This window comes from Euprymna scolopes, chromosome 5 (genome assembly GCF_053919585.1).
Source record: "Euprymna scolopes isolate OS-2025 chromosome 5, ASM5391958v1, whole genome shotgun sequence".
In the NCBI taxonomy this organism is placed as follows: Eukaryota; Metazoa; Mollusca; class Cephalopoda; order Sepiida; family Sepiolidae; genus Euprymna; species Euprymna scolopes.
Window position 1 is genome coordinate 4,971,284 of NC_136486.1, and position 19,819 is coordinate 4,991,102.

General features: G+C 23.2%; 1 protein-coding gene across 3 annotated transcripts in view; it reads right to left on the reverse strand.

Moving 5' to 3' along the window:
• LOC145276693 (uncharacterized) overlaps positions 1 to 19,819 on the reverse strand; it is a 164,803-nt gene that overhangs the window by 16,982 nt on the left and 128,002 nt on the right. For all 3 annotated transcript variants that reach the window (XM_080127881.1, XM_080127882.1, XM_080127880.1), the window contains one exon: positions 18,299 to 18,390. In XM_080127881.1, coding sequence (XP_079984007.1) covers positions 18,299 to 18,390 — 92 coding nt within the window. The remainder of the gene's footprint in view (positions 1 to 18,298; positions 18,391 to 19,819) is intronic.

The following is a 19,819-nucleotide window of genomic DNA, read 5'->3' on the forward strand; positions in this document are numbered from 1 at the left end:
TGTATTGTTGCAATATTTTTGATATGTATGATCACTGTATTGTTGTGATATTTTTGATATGTATGATCACTGTATTGTTGCAATATTTTTGATATGTATGATCACTGTATTGTTGCAATATTTTTGATATGTATGATCAATGTATTGTTGCAATATTTTTGATATGTATGATCACTGTATTGTTGCAATATTTTTGATATGTATGATCAATGTATTGTTGCAATATTTTTGATATGTATGATCAATGTATTGTTGCAATATTTTTGATATGTATGATCACTGTATTGTTGCAATATTTTTGATATGTATGATCACTGTATTGTTGTGATATTTTTGATATGTATGATCAATGTATTGTTGCAATATTTTTGATATGTATGATCAATGTATTGTTGCAATATTTTTGATATGTATGATCAATGTATTGTTGCAATATTTTTGATATGTATGATCAATGTATTGTTGCAATATTTTTGATATGTATGATCACTGTATTGTTGCAATATTTTTGATATGTATGATCAATGTATTGTTGCAATATTTTTGATATGTATGATCACTGTATTGTTGCAATATTTTTGATATGTATGATCACTGTATTGTTGTGATATTTTTGATATGTATGATCAATGTATTGTTGCAATATTTTTGATATGTATGATCACTGTATTGTTGTGATATTTTTGATATGTATGATCAATGTATTGTTGCAATATTTTTGATATGTATGATCAATGTATTGTTGCAATATTTTTGATATGTATGATCACTGTATTGTTGCAATATTTTTGATATGTATGATCAATGTATTGTTGCAATATTTTTGATATGTATGATCACTGTATTGTTGCAATATTTTTGATATGTATGATCACTGTATTGTTGTGATATTTTTGATATGTATGATCAATGTATTGTTGCAATATTTTTGATATGTATGATCAATGTATTGTTGCAATATTTTTGATATGTATGATCAATGTATTGTTGCAATATTTTTGATATGTATGATCAATGTATTGTTGCAATATTTTTGATATGTATGATCACTGTATTGTTGTGATATTTTTGATATGTATGATCAATGTATTGTTGCAATATTTTTGATATGTATGATCAATGTATTGTTGCAATATTTTTGATATGTATGATCACTGTATTGTTGCAATATTTTTGATATGTATGATCACTGTATTGTTGTGATATTTTTGATATGTATGATCACTGTATTGTTGCAATATTTTTGATATGTATGATCAATGTATTGTTGCAATATTTTTGATATGTATGATCAATGTATTGTTGTGATATTTTTGATATGTATGATCACTGTATTGTTGCAATATTTTTGATATGTATGATCACTGTATTGTTGTGATATTTTTGATATGTATGATCACTGTATTGTTGCAATATTTTTGATATGTATGATCACTGTATTGTTGCAATATTTTTGATATGTATGATCAATGTATTGTTGCAATATTTTTGATATGTATGATCACTGTATTGTTGCAATATTTTTGATATGTATGATCAATGTATTGTTGCAATATTTTTGATATGTATGATCAATGTATTGTTGCAATATTTTTGATATGTATGATCACTGTATTGTTGCAATATTTTTGATATGTATGATCACTGTATTGTTGTGATATTTTTGATATGTATGATCAATGTATTGTTGCAATATTTTTGATATGTATGATCAATGTATTGTTGCAATATTTTTGATATGTATGATCAATGTATTGTTGCAATATTTTTGATATGTATGATCAATGTATTGTTGCAATATTTTTGATATGTATGATCACTGTATTGTTGCAATATTTTTGATATGTATGATCAATGTATTGTTGCAATATTTTTGATATGTATGATCACTGTATTGTTGCAATATTTTTGATATGTATGATCACTGTATTGTTGTGATATTTTTGATATGTATGATCAATGTATTGTTGCAATATTTTTGATATGTATGATCACTGTATTGTTGTGATATTTTTGATATGTATGATCAATGTATTGTTGCAATATTTTTGATATGTATGATCAATGTATTGTTGCAATATTTTTGATATGTATGATCACTGTATTGTTGCAATATTTTTGATATGTATGATCAATGTATTGTTGCAATATTTTTGATATGTATGATCAATGTATTGTTGCAATATTTTTGATATGTATGATCACTGTATTGTTGCAATATTTTTGATATGTATGATCACTGTATTGTTGTGATATTTTTGATATGTATGATCAATGTATTGTTGCAATATTTTTGATATGTATGATCAATGTATTGTTGCAATATTTTTGATATGTATGATCAATGTATTGTTGCAATATTTTTGATATGTATGATCAATGTATTGTTGCAATATTTTTGATATGTATGATCACTGTATTGTTGTGATATTTTTGATATGTATGATCAATGTATTGTTGCAATATTTTTGATATGTATGATCAATGTATTGTTGCAATATTTTTGATATGTATGATCACTGTATTGTTGCAATATTTTTGATATGTATGATCACTGTATTGTTGTGATATTTTTGATATGTATGATCACTGTATTGTTGCAATATTTTTGATATGTATGATCAATGTATTGTTGCAATATTTTTGATATGTATGATCAATGTATTGTTGTGATATTTTTGATATGTATGATCACTGTATTGTTGCAATATTTTTGATATGTATGATCACTGTATTGTTGTGATATTTTTGATATGTATGATCACTGTATTGTTGCAATATTTTTGATATGTATGATCACTGTATTGTTGCAATATTTTTGATATGTATGATCAATGTATTGTTGCAATATTTTTGATATGTATGATCAATGTATTGTTGCAATATTTTTGATATGTATGATCAATGTATTGTTGCAATATTTTTGATATGTATGATCACTGTATTGTTGCAATATTTTTGATATGTATGATCAATGTATTGTTGCAATATTTTTGATATGTATGATCACTGTATTGTTGCAATATTTTTGATATGTATGATCAATGTATTGTTGCAATATTTTTGATATGTATGATCAATGTATTGTTGTGATATTTTTGATATGTATGATCACTGTATTGTTGCAATATTTTTGATATGTATGATCACTGTATTGTTGCAATATTTTTGATATGTATGATCACTGTATTGTTGCAATATTTTTGATATGTATGATCACTGTATTGTTGCAATATTTTTGATATGTATGATCACTGTATTGTTGTGATATTTTTGATATGTATGATCACTGTATTGTTGCAATATTTTTGATATGTATGATCACTGTATTGTTGCAATATTTTTGATATGTATGATCAATGTATTGTTGCAATATTTTTGATATGTATGATCAATGTATTGTTGCAATATTTTTGATATGTATGATCAATGTATTGTTGCAATATTTTTGATATGTATGATCACTGTATTGTTGCAATATTTTTGATATGTATGATCACTGTATTGTTGTGATATTTTTGATATGTATGATCAATGTATTGTTGCAATATTTTTGATATGTATGATCAATGTATTGTTGCAATATTTTTGATATGTATGATCAATGTATTGTTGCAATATTTTTGATATGTATGATCAATGTATTGTTGCAATATTTTTGATATGTATGATCACTGTATTGTTGCAATATTTTTGATATGTATGATCAATGTATTGTTGCAATATTTTTGATATGTATGATCACTGTATTGTTGCAATATTTTTGATATGTATGATCACTGTATTGTTGTGATATTTTTGATATGTATGATCAATGTATTGTTGCAATATTTTTGATATGTATGATCAATGTATTGTTGCAATATTTTTGATATGTATGATCAATGTATTGTTGCAATATTTTTGATATGTATGATCAATGTATTGTTGCAATATTTTTGATATGTATGATCAATGTATTGTTGCAATATTTTTGATATGTATGATCACTGTATTGTTGCAATATTTTTGATATGTATGATCACTGTATTGTTGTGATATTTTTGATATGTATGATCAATGTATTGTTGCAATATTTTTGATATGTATGATCAATGTATTGTTGCAATATTTTTGATATGTATGATCACTGTATTGTTGCAATATTTTTGATATGTATGATCAATGTATTGTTGCAATATTTTTGATATGTATGATCACTGTATTGTTGCAATATTTTTGATATGTATGATCACTGTATTGTTGTGATATTTTTGATATGTATGATCAATGTATTGTTGCAATATTTTTGATATGTATGATCAATGTATTGTTGCAATATTTTTGATATGTATGATCAATGTATTGTTGCAATATTTTTGATATGTATGATCACTGTATTGTTGTGATATTTTTGATATGTATGATCAATGTATTGTTGCAATATTTTTGATATGTATGATCAATGTATTGTTGCAATATTTTTGATATGTATGATCACTGTATTGTTGCAATATTTTTGATATGTATGATCACTGTATTGTTGTGATATTTTTGATATGTATGATCACTGTATTGTTGCAATATTTTTGATATGTATGATCAATGTATTGTTGCAATATTTTTGATATGTATGATCAATGTATTGTTGCAATATTTTTGATATGTATGATCAATGTATTGTTGCGATATTTTTGATATGTATGATCAATGTATTGTTGCAATATTTTTGATATGTATGATCACTGTATTGTTGTGATATTTTTGATATGTATGATCAATGTATTGTTGCGATATTTTTGATATGTATGATCAATGTATTGTTGCAATATTTTTGATATGTATGATCACTGTATTGTTGCAATATTTTTGATATGTATGATCACTGTATTGTTGTGATATTTTTGATATGTATGATCAATGTATTGTTGCAATATTTTTGATATGTATGATCAATGTATTGTTGCAATATTTTTGATATGTATGATCAATGTATTGTTGCAATATTTTTGATATGTATGATCACTGTATTGTTGCAATATTTTTGATATGTATGATCAATGTATTGTTGCAATATTTTTGATATGTATGATCAATGTATTGTTGCAATATTTTTGATATGTATGATCACTGTATTGTTGCAATATTTTTGATATGTATGATCAATGTATTGTTGCAATATTTTTGATATGTATGATCACTGTATTGTTGCAATATTTTTGATATGTATGATCAATGTATTGTTGCAATATTTTTGATATGTATGATCAATGTATTGTTGCAATATTTTTGATATGTATGATCACTGTATTGTTGTGATATTTTTGATATGTATGATCAATGTATTGTTGCAATATTTTTGATATGTATGATCAATGTATTGTTGCAATATTTTTGATATGTATGATCAATGTATTGTTGCGATATTTTTGATATGTATGATCAATGTATTGTTGCAATATTTTTGATATGTATGATCACTGTATTGTTGCAATATTTTTGATATGTATGATCACTGTATTGTTGTGATATTTTTGATATGTATGATCAATGTATTGTTGCAATATTTTTGATATGTATGATCAATGTATTGTTGCAATATTTTTGATATGTATGATCAATGTATTGTTGCAATATTTTTGATATGTATGATCACTGTATTGTTGCAATATTTTTGATATGTATGATCACTGTATTGTTGCAATATTTTTGATATGTATGATCACTGTATTGTTGTGATATTTTTGATATGTATGATCACTGTATTGTTGCAATATTTTTGATATGTATGATCACTGTATTGTTGCAATATTTTTGATATGTATGATCACTGTATTGTTGTGATATTTTTGATATGTATGATCACTGTATTGTTGCAATATTTTTGATATGTATGATCAATGTATTGTTGCAATATTTTTGATATGTATGATCAATGTATTGTTGCAATATTTTTGATATGTATGATCAATGTATTGTTGCAATATTTTTGATATGTATGATCACTGTATTGTTGCAATATTTTTGATATGTATGATCACTGTATTGTTGTGATATTTTTGATATGTATGATCAATGTATTGTTGCAATATTTTTGATATGTATGATCACTGTATTGTTGTGATATTTTTGATATGTATGATCAATGTATTGTTGCAATATTTTTGATATGTATGATCAATGTATTGTTGCAATATTTTTGATATGTATGATCAATGTATTGTTGCAATATTTTTGATATGTATGATCAATGTATTGTTGCAATATTTTTGATATGTATGATCACTGTATTGTTGCAATATTTTTGATATGTATGATCACTGTATTGTTGTGATATTTTTGATATGTATGATCAATGTATTGTTGCAATATTTTTGATATGTATGATCAATGTATTGTTGCAATATTTTTGATATGTATGATCAATGTATTGTTGCAATATTTTTGATATGTATGATCACTGTATTGTTGCAATATTTTTGATATGTATGATCACTGTATTGTTGCAATATTTTTGATATGTATGATCACTGTATTGTTGTGATATTTTTGATATGTATGATCAATGTATTGTTGCAATATTTTTGATATGTATGATCACTGTATTGTTGTGATATTTTTGATATGTATGATCAATGTATTGTTGCAATATTTTTGATATGTATGATCACTGTATTGTTGTGATATTTTTGATATGTATGATCAATGTATTGTTGCAATATTTTTGATATGTATGATCAATGTATTGTTGCAATATTTTTGATATGTATGATCAATGTATTGTTGTGATATTTTTGATATGTATGATCAATGTATTGTTGCAATATTTTTGATATGTATGATCAATGTATTGTTGCAATATTTTTGATATGTATGATCAATGTATTGTTGCAATATTTTTGATATGTATGATCAATGTATTGTTGCAATATTTTTGATATGTATGATCAATGTATTGTTGCAATATTTTTGATATGTATGATCAATGTATTGTTGCAATATTTTTGATATGTATGATCAATGTATTGTTGCAATATTTTTGATATGTATGATCAATGTATTGTTGCAATATTTTTGATATGTATGATCAATGTATTGTTGCAATATTTTTGATATGTATGATCAATGTATTGTTGCAATATTTTTGATATGTATGATCAATGTATTGTTGCAATATTTTTGATATGTATGATCAATGTATTGTTGCAATATTTTTGATATGTATGATCACTGTATTGTTGTGATATTTTTGATATGTATGATCAATGTATTGTTGCAATATTTTTGATATGTATGATCAATGTATTGTTGCAATATTTTTGATATGTATGATCAATGTATTGTTGTGATATTTTTGATATGTATGATCAATGTATTGTTGCAATATTTTTGATATGTATGATCAATGTATTGTTGCAATATTTTTGATATGTATGATCAATGTATTGTTGCAATATTTTTGATATGTATGATCAATGTATTGTTGCAATATTTTTGATATGTATGATCAATGTATTGTTGCAATATTTTTGATATGTATGATCAATGTATTGTTGCAATATTTTTGATATGTATGATCAATGTATTGTTGCAATATTTTTGATATGTATGATCAATGTATTGTTGCAATATTTTTGATATGTATGATCAATGTATTGTTGCAATATTTTTGATATGTATGATCAATGTATTGTTGCAATATTTTTGATATGTATGATCAATGTATTGTTGCAATATTTTTGATATGTATGATCAATGTATTGTTGCAATATTTTTGATATGTATGATCACTGTATTGTTGCAATATTTTTGATATGTATGATCACTGTATTGTTGTGATATTTTTGATATGTATGATCAATGTATTGTTGCAATATTTTTGATATGTATGATCACTGTATTGTTGTGATATTTTTGATATGTATGATCAATGTATTGTTGCAATATTTTTGATATGTATGATCAATGTATTGTTGCAATATTTTTGATATGTATGATCAATGTATTGTTGTGATATTTTTGATATGTATGATCAATGTATTGTTGCAATATTTTTGATATGTATGATCAATGTATTGTTGCAATATTTTTGATATGTATGATCAATGTATTGTTGCAATATTTTTGATATGTATGATCAATGTATTGTTGCAATATTTTTGATATGTATGATCACTGTATTGTTGCAATATTTTTGATATGTATGATCACTGTATTGTTGTGATATTTTTGATATGTATGATCAATGTATTGTTGCAATATTTTTGATATGTATGATCAATGTATTGTTGCAATATTTTTGATATGTATGATCACTGTATTGTTGTGATATTTTTGATATGTATGATCAATGTATTGTTGCAATATTTTTGATATGTATGATCAATGTATTGTTGCAATATTTTTGATATGTATGATCAATGTATTGTTGCAATATTTTTGATATGTATGATCAATGTATTGTTGCAATATTTTTGATATGTATGATCAATGTATTGTTGCAATATTTTTGATATGTATGATCAATGTATTGTTGCAATATTTTTGATATGTATGATCAATGTATTGTTGCAATATTTTTGATATGTATGATCACTGTATTGTTGCAATATTTTTGATATGTATGATCACTGTATTGTTGTGATATTTTTGATATGTATGATCAATGTATTGTTGCAATATTTTTGATATGTATGATCACTGTATTGTTGTGATATTTTTGATATGTATGATCAATGTATTGTTGCAATATTTTTGATATGTATGATCAATGTATTGTTGCAATATTTTTGATATGTATGATCAATGTATTGTTGTGATATTTTTGATATGTATGATCAATGTATTGTTGCAATATTTTTGATATGTATGATCAATGTATTGTTGCAATATTTTTGATATGTATGATCAATGTATTGTTGCAATATTTTTGATATGTATGATCAATGTATTGTTGCAATATTTTTGATATGTATGATCACTGTATTGTTGCAATATTTTTGATATGTATGATCACTGTATTGTTGTGATATTTTTGATATGTATGATCAATGTATTGTTGCAATATTTTTGATATGTATGATCACTGTATTGTTGTGATATTTTTGATATGTATGATCAATGTATTGTTGCAATATTTTTGATATGTATGATCAATGTATTGTTGCAATATTTTTGATATGTATGATCAATGTATTGTTGTGATATTTTTGATATGTATGATCAATGTATTGTTGCAATATTTTTGATATGTATGATCAATGTATTGTTGCAATATTTTTGATATGTATGATCAATGTATTGTTGCAATATTTTTGATATGTATGATCAATGTATTGTTGCAATATTTTTGATATGTATGATCACTGTATTGTTGCAATATTTTTGATATGTATGATCACTGTATTGTTGCAATATTTTTGATATGTATGATCACTGTATTGTTGTGATATTTTTGATATGTATGATCAATGTATTGTTGCAATATTTTTGATATGTATGATCACTGTATTGTTGTGATATTTTTGATATGTATGATCAATGTATTGTTGCAATATTTTTGATATGTATGATCAATGTATTGTTGCAATATTTTTGATATGTATGATCAATGTATTGTTGCAATATTTTTGATATGTATGATCAATGTATTGTTGCAATATTTTTGATATGTATGATCACTGTATTGTTGCAATATTTTTGATATGTATGATCACTGTATTGTTGTGATATTTTTGATATGTATGATCAATGTATTGTTGCAATATTTTTGATATGTATGATCAATGTATTGTTGCAATATTTTTGATATGTATGATCAATGTATTGTTGCAATATTTTTGATATGTATGATCACTGTATTGTTGTGATATTTTTGATATGTATGATCAATGTATTGTTGCAATATTTTTGATATGTATGATCAATGTATTGTTGCAATATTTTTGATATGTATGATCAATGTATTGTTGCAATATTTTTGATATGTATGATCAATGTATTGTTGCAATATTTTTGATATGTATGATCACTGTATTGTTGCAATATTTTTGATATGTATGATCACTGTATTGTTGTGATATTTTTGATATGTATGATCAATGTATTGTTGCAATATTTTTGATATGTATGATCAATGTATTGTTGCAATATTTTTGATATGTATGATCACTGTATTGTTGCAATATTTTTGATATGTATGATCACTGTATTGTTGTGATATTTTTGATATGTATGATCACTGTATTGTTGCAATATTTTTGATATGTATGATCAATGTATTGTTGCAATATTTTTGATATGTATGATCAATGTATTGTTGTGATATTTTTGATATGTATGATCAATGTATTGTTGCAATATTTTTGATATGTATGATCAATGTATTGTTGCAATATTTTTGATATGTATGATCACTGTATTGTTGCAATATTTTTGATATGTATGATCACTGTATTGTTGTGATATTTTTGATATGTATGATCAATGTATTGTTGCAATATTTTTGATATGTATGATCAATGTATTGTTGCAATATTTTTGATATGTATGATCACTGTATTGTTGCAATATTTTTGATATGTATGATCAATGTATTGTTGCAATATTTTTGATATGTATGATCACTGTATTGTTGTGATATTTTTGATATGTATGATCACTGTATTGTTGTGATATTTTTGATATGTATGATCACTGTATTGTTGTGATATTTTTGATATGTATGATCAATGTATTGTTGCAATATTTTTGATATGTATGATCAATGTATTGTTGCAATATTTTTGATATGTATGATCACTGTATTGTTGCAATATTTTTGATATGTATGATCACTGTATTGTTGCAATATTTTTGATATGTATGATCACTGTATTGTTGTGATATTTTTGATATGTATGATCAATGTATTGTTGCAATATTTTTGATATGTATGATCACTGTATTGTTGCAATATTTTTGATATGTATGATCAATGTATTGTTGCAATATTTTTGATATGTATGATCAATGTATTGTTGCAATATTTTTGATATGTATGATCACTGTATTGTTGCAATATTTTTGATATGTATGATCACTGTATTGTTGCAATATTTTTGATATGTATGATCACTGTATTGTTGCAATATTTTTGATATGTATGATCACTGTATTGTTGCAATATTTTTGATATGTATGATCAATGTATTGTTGCAATATTTTTGATATGTATGATCAATGTATTGTTGCAATATTTTTGATATGTATGATCACTGTATTGTTGCAATATTTTTGATATGTATGATCACTGTATTGTTGCAATATTTTTGATATGTATGATCAATGTATTGTTGCAATATTTTTGATATGTATGATCAATGTATTGTTGCAATATTTTTGATATGTATGATCAATGTATTGTTGCAATATTTTTGATATGTATGATCACTGTATTGTTGCAATATTTTTGATATGTATGATCAATGTATTGTTGCAATATTTTTGATATGTATGATCACTGTATTGTTGCAATATTTTTGATATGTATGATCACTGTATTGTTGCAATATTTTTGATATGTATGATCACTGTATTGTTGTGATATTTTTGATATGTATGATCACTGTATTGTTGTGATATTTTTGATATGTATGATCAATGTATTGTTGCAATATTTTTGATATGTATGATCACTGTATTGTTGCAATATTTTTGATATGTATGATCACTGTATTGTTGCAATATTTTTGATATGTATGATCACTGTATTGTTGTGATATTTTTGATATGTATGATCAATGTATTGTTGCAATATTTTTGATATGTATGATCACTGTATTGTTGCAATATTTTTGATATGTATGATCACTGTATTGTTGCAATATTTTTGATATGTATGATCACTGTATTGTTGCAATATTTTTGATATGTATGATCAATGTATTGTTGCAATATTTTTGATATGTATGATCAATGTATTGTTGCAATATTTTTGATATGTATGATCACTGTATTGTTGCAATATTTTTGATATGTATGATCACTGTATTGTTGTGATATTTTTGATATGTATGATCACTGTATTGTTGTGATATTTTTGATATGTATGATCACTGTATTGTTGCAATATTTTTGATATGTATGATCAATGTATTGTTGCAATATTTTTGATATGTATGATCACTGTATTGTTGTGATATTTTTGATATGTATGATCAATGTATTGTTGCAATATTTTTGATATGTATGATCACTGTATTGTTGCAATATTTTTGATATGTATGATCACTGTATTGTTGCAATATTTTTGATATGTATGATCACTGTATTGTTGTGATATTTTTGATATGTATGATCACTGTATTGTTGCAATATTTTTGATATGTATGATCAATGTATTGTTGCAATATTTTTGATATGTATGATCACTGTATTGTTGCAATATTTTTGATATGTATGATCACTGTATTGTTGCAATATTTTTGATATGTATGATCACTGTATTGTTGTGATATTTTTGATATGTATGATCACTGTATTGTTGCAATATTTTTGATATGTATGATCAATGTATTGTTGCAATATTTTTGATATGTATGATCAATGTATTGTTGCAATATTTTTGATATGTATGATCACTGTATTGTTGCAATATTTTTGATATGTATGATCACTGTATTGTTGTGATATTTTTGATATGTATGATCAATGTATTGTTGCAATATTTTTGATATGTATGATCACTGTATTGTTGCAATATTTTTGATATGTATGATCACTGTATTGTTGCAATATTTTTGATATGTATGATCACTGTATTGTTGCAATATTTTTGATATGTATGATCACTGTATTGTTGTGATATTTTTGATATGTATGATATTGTTGTGATATTGTTGTGATATTAAACGAAAATCAGAAAAGTCTTTCCTATTTTCTCCTTTTGCTTTGTTATAATTTTACTTAAACAAAAATATCTTTTTATGGATACATGTATATAAATATACATGTAATATGCAATTTTAGAACAAAGCTGCATATTAAATTTAATAAAAATGGGTTTCTTTTCACTTTCTCAGGGTAAAAATCAAAAACAAATACATTTTTCTTTGACATTTGAATAAAATTTTTAAAAAATGGCTTCCTTTTTTACATGCTCAACTAAATGAACTGTTTTATTTTACATGTTCTAACTGGTTTTATTTTACACACACACACATATATATATATATATATATATATATATATATATACATATAAATTTTTGAACAAAATTAAACATGAAAACTGAAAAGATTTTCCCATTACATAAAAAAAATTAGGGGGGGGGCAATATTTTGATATAACGAGGGTAGAGATTTACATGCTGCCCACCTCAGCATGATGTGACACAAAGTAAAGTGAGGATGTCAAGCAAGTTACCCTAAGGGAGGAGCACCATTGCCTAGCAAAAATTGCCTGGGCATCAATGTCGGGATGCCTAAGGTAGCAAACAATAAACTTATCCCACCCCAAAGCCGGGTAGCAAGGCCTGGGAGGGTGGACATCCAAGGTGATACCTAGGCAGTGTACCTCAGTCCAACAGGTATTGAGCCAGTTCTTAGCCCCACACCTGTCGGGCTGATTATCAAAACAGATTCTTGACTGGTACTTTCTACCCAAGTCTTCAAGCAACAAGAAGACTCATCCTCACAGTTCCAAAGAATATAATGAGGATAGAGATTTGAATGCTACCCACCTCAGCCTGATGTAACAAAATGTCAAGCTAAAGGAGGGGCACTCTTACCTAGCAAAAATTTCCTAGGCATTCCCCGGTTGGGATATCTTAGGTAGCAAGCAATAAACTTACCCCACCTGAAAGCTAGGTAGCAAGGCCTGGGAGGGTGATACCCAGGCAGTGTGCTTCGACTGGCCGATCAGATGAATAAAGAAGTCATCATTATGTTGTAGCTGTTGTCTTGTGTCACATCCTTCATCACGAACGAAAGGTAATTGTGTTAATCATCTTATAATGAACATTGTGTAACCCTTCGAAGATTATGTATCTCTCCTCCTCTGTGTTTAGAACTTGCTTCATGCACCACCCGCTCCTCAATATGTGTATTTAATATGAAACCTCCAAGAATTGTCACAGTCATCGTCATGACGTAATATATATAAACGTCATAATCATTCTATCGTGTTATAAGAAGTGTTAATACAAAGTCTCCAAAAGAAATATAAGAATTGTCATCACCATCAGTATTCCCTGTTATATGAGTCCCCATTAATGTGTCCCCAATATGAACGCTCGTCGAATTATTTGAATGTTATGTAATAATTTAATTAAGTTCCATTTTACATTATAGCTATCTTGTGTAAAATAATCCAGTTTCAATGCTTTGAAATTATTTGTATAATGGATGCGATACAGGTATGCTAAAAACAAATAAGTTTATCTGTCTTTATTGTTCGTGCGTTTTTCTCGACTTTTGGATTATTTTCATTCATGAGATTTTATAAAGTATTGAAATAAAAGTATTGTTTTATTTGTTTGTTGTTCATATTATAAAATCAAAATGATCACTTTAATTTATAATTTATAAAGTATCATATTATAAAATCAAAATAATCACTTTAATTCATAATTTATAAAGTATTATATTATAAAATCAAAATAATCACTTTAATTTATAATTTATAAAGTATTATAAAATAAAAATAATCACTTTAATTCATAATTTATAAAATATTATATTATGAAATCAAAATAATCACTTTAATTTATAATTTATAAAGTATTATATTATAAAATCAAAGTAATCACTTTAATTTATAATTTATAAAGTATTATATTACAAAATCAAAATAATCACTTTAATTTATAATTTATAAAGTATTATATTATAAAATCAAAATAATCACTTTAATTTATAATTTATAAAGTATTTTATTATAAAATCAAAATAAACACTTTAATTTATAATTTATAAAGTATTATATTATAAAATCAAAATAATCACTTTTATTTATAATTTATAAAGTATTATATTATAAAATCAAAATAATCACTTTAATTCATAATTTATGAAGTATTATATTATCAAATCAAAATAATCACTTTAATTTATATTTTATAAAGTATTATATTACAAAATCAAAATAATCACTTTAATTCATAATTTATAAAGTATTATATTATAAAATCAAAATAATCACTTTAATTCATAATTTATAAAGTATTATATTATAAAATCAAAATAATCACTTTAATTTATAATTTATAAAGCATTAATTATAAGATCAAAATAATCACTTTAAGTTATAATTTATAAAGTATTATATTATAGAATCAAAATAAACATTTTAATTTATAATTTATAAAGTATTATGTTATAAAATCAAAATAATCACTTTAATTCATAATTTATAAAGTATTATATTATAAAATCAAAATAATCACTTTAATTTATAATTTATAAAGCATTAATTATAAAATCAAAATAACCACTTTAATTTATAATTTATAAAGTATTATATTATAAAATCAAAATAATCACTTTAATTCATAATTTATAAAGTATTATATTATAAAATCAAAATAATCACTTTAATTCATAATTTATAAAGTATTATATTATAAAATCAAAATAATCACTTTAATTCATAATTTATAAAGTATTATATTATAAAATCAAAATAATCACTTTAATTCATAATTTATAAAGCATTATATTATAAAATCAAAATAATCACTTTAATTCATAATTTATAAAGTATTATATTATAAAATCAAAATAATCACTTTAATTCATAATTTATAAAGTATTATATTATAAAATCAAAATAATCACTTTAATTCATAATTTATAAAGTATTATATTATAAAATCAAAATAATCACTTTAATTCATAATTTATAAAGTATTATATTATAAAATCAAAATAATCACTTTAATTCATAATTTATAAAGCATTATATTATAAAATCAAAATAATCACTTTAATTCATAATTTATAAAGTATTATATTATAAAATCAAAATAATCACTTTAATTCATAATTTATAAAGTATTATATTATAAAATCAAAATAAACACTTTAATTCATAATTTATAAAGTATTATATTATCAAATCAAAATAATCACTATTATTCATAATTTATAAAGTATTATATTATAAAATCAAAATAATCACTTTAATTCATAATTTATAAAGTATTATATTATAAAATCAAAATAATCACTTTAATTCATAATTTATAAAGTATTATATTATAAAATCAAAATAATTACTTTAATTCATAATTTATAAAGTATTATATTATAAAATCAAAATAATAACTTTAATTCATAATTTATAAAGTATTATATTATAAAATCAAAATAATCACTTTAATTTATAATTTATAAAGTATTATATTATAAAATCAAAATAATCACTTTAATTTATAATTTATAAAATATTATATTATAAAATCAAAATAATAACTTTAATTTATAATTTATAAAGTATTATATTATAAAATCAAAATAATAACTTTAATTCATAATTTATAAAGTATTATATTATAAAATCAAAATAATCACTTTAATTCATAATTTATAAAGTATTATATTATAAAATCAAAATAATCACTTTAATTCATAATTTATAAAGTATTATATTATAAAATCAAAATAATCACTTTAATTCATAATTTATAAAGTATTATATTATAAAATCAAAATAATCACTTTAATTCATAATTTATAAAGCATTATATTATAAAATCAAAATAATCACTTTAATTCATAATTTATAAAGTATTATATTATAAAATCAAAATAATCACTTTAATTCATAATTTATAAAGTATTATATTATAAAATCAAAATAAACACTTTAATTCATAATTTATAAAGTATTATATTATCAAATCAAAATAATCACTATTATTCATAATTTATAAAGTATTATATTATAAAATCAAAATAATCACTTTAATTCATAATTTATAAAGTATTATATTATAAAATCAAAATAATCACTTTAATTCATAATTTATAAAGTATTATATTATAAAATCAAAATAATTACTTTAATTCATAATTTATAAAGTATTATATTATAAAATCAAAATAATCACTTTAATTCATAATTTATAAAGTATTATATTATAAAATCAAAATAATCACTTTAATTTATAATTTATAAAGTATTATATTATAAAATCAAAATAATCACTTTAATTTATAATTTATAAAATATTATATTATAAAATCAAAATAAACACTTTAATTCATAATTTATAAAGTATTATATTATAAAATCAAAATAATCACTTTAATTCATAATTTATAAAGTATTATATTATAAAATCAAAATAATAACTTTAATTCATAATTTATAAAGTATTATATTATAAAATCAAAATGATCACTTTAATTTATAATTTATAAAGTATTATATTATAAAATCAAAATAATAACTTTAATTCATAATTTATAAAGTATTATATTATAAAATCAAAATAATCACTTTAATTCATAATTTATAAAGTATTATATTATAAAATCAAAATAAACACTTTAATTTATAATTTATAAAATATTATATTATAAAATCAAAATAATCACTTTAATTTATAATTTATAAAGTATTATATTATAAAATCAAAATAATAACTTTAATTTATAATTTATAAAGTATTATATTATAAAATCAAAATAATCACTTTAATTCATAATTTATAAAGTATTATATTATAAAATCAAAATAATAACTTTAATTCATAATTTATAAAGTATTATATTACAAAATCAAAATAATCACTTTATTTTATAATTTATAAAGTATTATATTATAAAATCAAAATAATCACTTTAATTTATAATTTATAAAGTATTATATTATAAAATCAAAATAAACACTTTAATTTATAATTTATAAAATATTATATTATAAAATCAAAATAATAACTTTAATTTATAATTTATAAAGTATTATATTATAAAATCAAAATAATAACTTTAATTCATAATTTATAAAGTATTATATTATCAAATCAAAATAATAACTTTAATTCATAATTTATAAAGTATTATATTATCAAATCAAAATAATAACACCATCTCAGTGCAGAGCATTTTTTCAGACTATACAGATTATTGGCATATCCTGATTCCAAAGAGAATAGTAAAGAATCAAGAGACAATATTGCAGACAAAGGTTTAAAATCTTATCAAGGATCTACAACCAGTCGACTGAAAGCAAAGAGTTACTTAATTATTCAACAGGCCAATGTAAAATTAATTTGTGGTTCCAGAAGAAAAAAGTGTAACGATATAACCAAATTTTAAAAAAGGAATTGGCTTACAGTATCAGAATGGATCTTAAAAGTGGCCAAGAATTTGGTCCACGATTCTTCGTCTCCTTTGTTCTTCAGGTGAGAAAATGCACTTAAAATATCTGAATAAAACAGAAATACAAAAATACTTTTAAAACTTTTACTCAAACGCACACTAAATTGATTACGTGAAATCAAATAAGACTTAGAGTAATATTTACTTGAAATAGTTTTATGGAGGATTATTTAAATATTGAATTCTAAAACAAAATAATTATTTACATTTTTCACATTAACCCTATGATAACCGAGTGTATAAAACTGTGGAATTCTAAATCTATTGGGGGGGGGGGGGGCTTCTTTAAAGGTTTTCACCTCAAACAAGGTACATTGCCACTCGGACATAAGGGACTACTATTTGGAATCAAACCTATAGGAACACTACGGAGGGAGTTGTGAAGGGAGATGTCTGTTCATATTAAATTTGAACTTCTGCATGTCAGTACAGTCAAGGAAGTAGAAACATGGGAGAGAATTCCAAAGTCTAGTAGTCCAAAGGAAGAAACTATTAGAATAGAAAGCTTTCCAGCATCTATGGATCTCTACAGTATAGAGGTGGGATTTTGCTGCTTCTAAGGTGAGTCGGGAGTATTTATGTCAAGGAATACAAGTACGAGGAGTTCATAAGAGCACATTGCATCAAAATATTTATAAAAAAGGCAGAGGGATGCAATATTTTGGCGATGGGACAGATGTTAGAGTTTGGTTGATAGTGCAGTACCTATTAGGTTGGAGACTTTTTTGAATTCTGTTTCAGGACAAGTGACTCTTAACTTTTTCTTAGTCTTTCCTTGATTCATATTTTCTGAAAACATGTAACACCTGGGTCCTACATACAAACTTTCGATAATACTACAAAATGATTAATACATAAATTGGAGAAAAAAAAAAATTTTTAAGTTGTTAAACAGAAACTCTCTTTGTTTTTCAATAATATATGTTTAAATTAAATTATCTAAAATTCCTTCTTGTTATTGTTTATAGAATCTAGTCAAGTTAAATTCCTAAAACGTCATTTAACTATATTTGTTCTTGAATTGCATTTTTCTCTTTAAAACAAATCTAATTCAATCTACACGCATAATAATAATAATTTTCTGACTCAGATAATTCAGCAATACCCCAGGTGTACTAATATGCAACATAAAGGTGTTTTTGTTTTTACTCTTTTTCACCCCAATTGAACGCAAAGTGATTATTTTGGAGTCTTGTTTAACAAATGACTATGGGGAGTTGAGAAACAAGATATCTGTTCGCATTATATTTCAATTTTTGCAGGTTAGTACAGTCAGGGAAGCAGGAAACAAGGATGGAATTCCAATGTTTAGCAGTCTGAGGGCAGAAATTATTAGAGTAGAAGGCTTTCCGGCATCTAGGGACCTAAACAGTGAAGGGGCAGGATTTTGCTGCTTGTAGAGTTATTCAGAGTTGCACTTCAGTTTACTATGCATAGAGTATTTCAAAATTTCAGATAGTGGAAAAACAAATGTG